We start from the raw sequence: 5,254 nt of genomic DNA on the forward strand, positions 1-5,254 counted from the left end.
GGTGATTTTTGATACCGAATTTGAATTCAGCACCCCAAAATCCATAGGAATACGTGTGTCTTGTTACCAGATCCGCACACTTTTTTTGTGTGGCTGTGTTATACATCAAGTGTACGGTGTCGCGATTTATGTCCACGCACGAAGAAAATTATTCTTGAAAAAAGTCACGAAGTTGTAGCTAGATCTGTAATACAAGAACAAAATTCAATATTACTTTTATGAGAAATGTATAGACAAATTTCGAACTTTCTGACTAACAGCTCCTGCTTTGTGACTTAAATATAATATAAAAACACAAATTTTAAGTGGGCGATTTAAATTATTGTATCATTTATAAATTCGGAATACGTAGGATTTTTACCTTTAAAAGAATGCTGACTCACCAGTTTTTAAATAAATCGAGTGTACGTAAATACGCGCAGCCGTCGAGGCCAAACAAAACGCTATACGTGGGCTACGTTTAGCCGAACTTAGTTCCCAGTTTCCAAATTTGTCGGGCTAGCTTGTGAGTTCCCTGAGAATTTTTTGTCAATAATTCATAATATTTTTCTAATTATTGAAGAAAAAAAGTAACAAACTGTTTTAGAATTTGCATATTGATTTCGTCAATTATTTTACAACATTCACAGATTATTTGCGAAAATTTATGAATACCTGTTGAATTTTTTTTCGTATTTGGAACCAAGCTACCAGTTCGCAACTTTATTAGGGACAAATTTGTTGCATCTAAGAACATTGTGCTTTTTCTCATTGCCTTTACAGTCTATCAATTGCATCGATTAGTATCATACTAGCATATGCAATACAATGGGTCTTGTTATATTCTTAATAGTCTACTTAATAGTCGTAGACGTGTTCTAAATCCGGTCCACGGGGTATTTACGAGTATTCTGTAATAAGGGGCTCGAGAGCTTCTGGATCTCGTAAATGGAAACAGACAAATAATATCAGATAATGGAACTTTATCACTAAACATAACTAGCAATAAAATTAAGACATAATAAATGTCGACTCGACAAGACAAAAAGAATCTTTCTTATCGTTATAAATGGAGTTTACGGAATTTATGGAATTCATGTAATTGACGAAATTCAAGGAATTCATTACATTCCCGTAATTCATAAAACTTACGAAATTCATAGCATTTACAGAAAAATGGATATCAAATAATTTATGACATTCACGAAATTAACTTTGTTTTATTCTGGGTGGAGAGAGCGGGTGACGGGAGATCGAAGATTTAATCGTCGATGAACTTATGAGATAACAGAATTTATTATTAGGAACTGGTATACAATGCTTTCACTTGATTACACTTGCTTTAATTTGATACAATTGATAATATTTAATTCACACTTTATATACTCTATGCAACAATGTACATTCGCTCTGGTCGGCACATGAAGTTTAAGTGGGAGAACTGACGCGAGACAGCCGGTGAGAGAAAACTAAACAGCCATCGAGTAGCAATCGACTGTGCATTTACTTATATTATTGATTTATAAAGTTAACAAAGAATATCGGCTTATAAATTTCTATGCTCAGATATCATGTTGTCGGTAAAAGCAAGTAATTTCGATGCTGAAATCAATTTTACAAACGAGAAATTCATAATATTGTGTATTTGCTCATTTTGGTTAAGAAAAAATAAGTTTCCCAGCAAACATGGTTATATGATAGTTATGTAACTATTATATAACAGATTGTCACATGCTACGTAACTAGTGAGTCACAGGTGACTCACCTGTAGTGTTGCCGCCGAGCGAGAAATCCCGAGGAACGATACGAGAGGGTACGAGACATACTTGTTTGTCTCGGTATTTTTCGTCTCGTTTTGCCTGGTCTCATTCTTCCTCGTCTCGTAATGTCCTTCTTCGTTTCTCGCCTCGACTTTTCCGAGAAATTCGACAGATGTGCGCTAGAAGAGAGAACAGCTCGCGGAAGCATTCGGAGCATTCTTTTGCCACTCTGATGCGCTAATGCTAATTAGCATTCTTTAATGTATACCTAAAGTGAAAATATAATTATATATTATATTTTTTTGGCCATTTCTGATTAATTTGATATCAAACACGCCTATGATTGACTTCATTAAAGATTTAAATTCACTCAATTAGTACGCTATGTTTTTAATATATTCTGCCATTTATAACAGAATATATGAAACAGAAAGTTGAAAAGATATGCATATTTTTAAGTCCTTTGGAGTTTAACGAATTTAACACTAATTTAATCTTTTATACTTAAAATTAGAATTTAAAAATGTTGTGGCTTCTAATTGTAATGTATAGTAAGACCTAAGTAACAAATAAGTCAGTAATAATACTCATATAAACTCATATGATGATAACACAATGGGTTTTATAATTCACCCCTACGAAATTTATGTATGTATATTTGTATATTCATGTATGAAGATAAAATATTTTACAAATCGGAACCACCATAGCTCAGGACGAAAGACCCTTCGTTATAGATCACTTCTTTGTTCCCGGGACGTTGAACAAGAGAATTTTATTTTAATATACCGGTGGATTTTTTTAATGGTATATTTTCGGATTTTTTTTTATCCTAATAGATTTTATATAAAACATGATATTATTTTATTTGTAAAAACGTTTGGAAAATTGCAGCAAAATTGAATTCTTTCTGAAAATTTTAGACATATTTACAAGATCCTGTCAATTTTTTGAAATATTTGTGAAGTCTTTTAGAAATCCGTCGTAATAATTTAAAAACATGAAAAATTTATATCTTTGTGCAATCCTTTGAATGGATTAAAATCTTTGTGAATTTCTTGAAATGTTTTAAAGCGTTTAAAGTCTATGTTAGGTCTTGAAATTTATGTGAAACCTTTTTTAACCTCTTAAAATTAAAATAATTAAAAATAATATATTAAAATAATTAAAATAATAGATCTTGAAATTAATGTGAAATCTTTTTTAATCTTTTAAAATTGTCGCAAAATTGAATTTTTTGAAACTCTTAAAGATATTTACAAAACCCGATCAATTCTTTGAAATATTTGAGAAATCTTTTAGAAATCTGTTGTAATAATTTAAAAAAAGAAAATATTTTAAATATCTGTACAATACTTTAACTAGATTAAGATCTTTGTGAATTTCTTGAAATCTTTTAAAGTTTTTAAAGACTTTGTTAGATCTTAAAATTCATGTAAAACCTTTTTGAATCTTTTAAAATTGAGACTCCGGATTTAATAACTACACATACAATTTTACCGAGCAAAAAGCAATTCCCCTGGAGGCTTCAAAACAAATTTTCGATTTGTAATTATTAAAGGACACATCCGGACGTGAAAGTTTATTGCGCATCTTTTTTTCCTTAGACAAAAAATCGTAATTTTGATAGTTTTCGAAATAAAGCCAAAAAACTGACTTTCTATGAAAAAGTCGATTTTAATCCGTTTTTCACTTCAACTCGTGCTCAGTGCTTCAGTTTTTGAAATTTTTTGAAACAAATTTTAAGGAATGTGTTTTTGGATGTTCTTCGATTGACATTGTAATGGGAATTCAAAACCGTTATTTTCAAAAATTGTTATTAATTTTTTTCTGATGCTCGACGCGAATCGAATATTTGTAACTTCCAGCGTTTCGTTTAGCTAGGGAATTTTGAGCAGGCTAATAACTCTAGCCCCAAAAATGCGGAAAAAGGTGTAATGAAGTTCTTTTTGGAAAGTTTCAGATCAAAATATTTGATAGTTTAGGAGTAGTTATGATTTCAGTGAACGTGAGCGCTGGAGTTTTTGAGCGTACTATGTACTCTGAGACTTTCCACTGTGTCACGTTCTCTCGCTAGTGAGTTGTTGTTTAAAATATGATATTATGCAATTTTTTAGTGAATAAAAGTTAAACGAAAATAAGTTAACAAAATATTCATGAATTTTATATAATTTTAAATGTTTTTTTCCGTTTTCTTTAGATTTAAATGTAGGATTCTTTTATGTACACCCAATGTTTACACCTATATTCGGCTTTTTCTTTCTCCAGTTGGAGTTTCTGGCAAATTCGATGACATTTACTTATTTAATTAATCACTTTCAATATTTATACATATATTAACTTAGGAATAAAATTCAATGTTCCCTATATTTTAAGAGACGTATGGGTTTTCCGAGTTAATCTTAAAAACAATCTGATGTGCAACATCCAGTGATCAGTTAAAGACAAACTGATCTGTTTTATTTTTGAAACAAATTTAGCCGAATTCCAAGACAAGTGTGCATAGGTTTGTTTTTAAAATGCATTTTGAAGGTCGCTTACGGGTTAAGCCGAATATAGGTGTAAACATTAGGTGTACATAAGAGAATCCCACTTTTAAATCTAAAGAAAACGGAAAAATACATTGAAAATTACATAAAATTCATGAATCTTTTGTTAAATAATTTTCGGTTAACTGTTATTCTCTAAAAAATTGCATAATATCATATTTTAAGCATTAACTCACTAGCGAGAGAACGTGACACAGTGGGAAGTCTTAGAGTACATAGTACGCTCAAAGACTCCAGCGCTCACGTTCACTAAAATTATAACTACTCCTAAACTATCAAATATTTTGATCTGAAACTTTCCAGAAAACTTCATCACACCTTCCTCCGCATTTTTGCAGCGAGAAGTATTTGCCTGATCAAAATTTCCTCGCTAAACGAAACGGTGGAAGTTACAAATGTTCGATTCGCGCCGAATATCAGAAAAAAATTAATAACAATTTTTGAAAACAACGTAATAATTTTAAGTCATGAAAATAATTAAAATATTTGTGCAATCCTATAAATAGATTAAAATCTTTGTGAATTTCTTGAAATCTTTTTAAGCGTGTAAATTCTATGACGGATCTTGAAATTTATGTGAAATCTTTTTTACTCTTTTGAAATTGTAGCAAAATTTTTTTTTTTTTTTGTAAAACTCTTAAAGATATTTACGAAACCCGATCAATTTTTTGAAATATTTGTGAAATTATAAAAATTTCTATGCACATGAATATACCTATATGGATATACAAATAAATATACATAAATTTCATAGGAGTGAATTATAAAATCGACTTTAAGTTACGCACAACTGTGCAAGAAGTTACGCATATTCGATTTTATAAATGTCCCGACAAATATATTAAAAATTGTGCTTTGTGTGGTACCTACTCTCAATGAATAGTCCAACGTGTAGTGATCACAAGGTGTTTTTATTCCAAGATTCACAAAAACATTAGACATATTAAACTGAACGATTATTTGCAC

General features: G+C 30.4%; 1 protein-coding gene across 15 annotated transcripts in view; it reads right to left on the minus strand.

The window, feature by feature from the left end:
* LOC117170335 (furin-like protease 1) overlaps positions 1 to 5,254 on the minus strand; it is a 1,188,597-nt gene that overhangs the window by 127,798 nt on the left and 1,055,545 nt on the right. Inside the window, exon 14 of one of the 15 annotated variants that reach the window (XM_033357071.1) lies at positions 1,257 to 2,007. The exons of the other annotated variants lie outside the window; for them this stretch is intronic. Coding sequence (XP_033212962.1) covers positions 1,997 to 2,007 — 11 coding nt within the window. The 3' untranslated portion in view covers positions 1,257 to 1,996. Of the gene's footprint in view, positions 1 to 1,256; positions 2,008 to 5,254 lie in introns of those variants that run through there. 15 annotated transcript variants of the gene reach the window in all.

The sequence above is a fragment of the Belonocnema kinseyi genome, chromosome 3 (assembly GCF_010883055.1).
Source record: "Belonocnema kinseyi isolate 2016_QV_RU_SX_M_011 chromosome 3, B_treatae_v1, whole genome shotgun sequence".
Classification (NCBI taxonomy): domain Eukaryota; kingdom Metazoa; phylum Arthropoda; class Insecta; order Hymenoptera; family Cynipidae; genus Belonocnema; species Belonocnema kinseyi.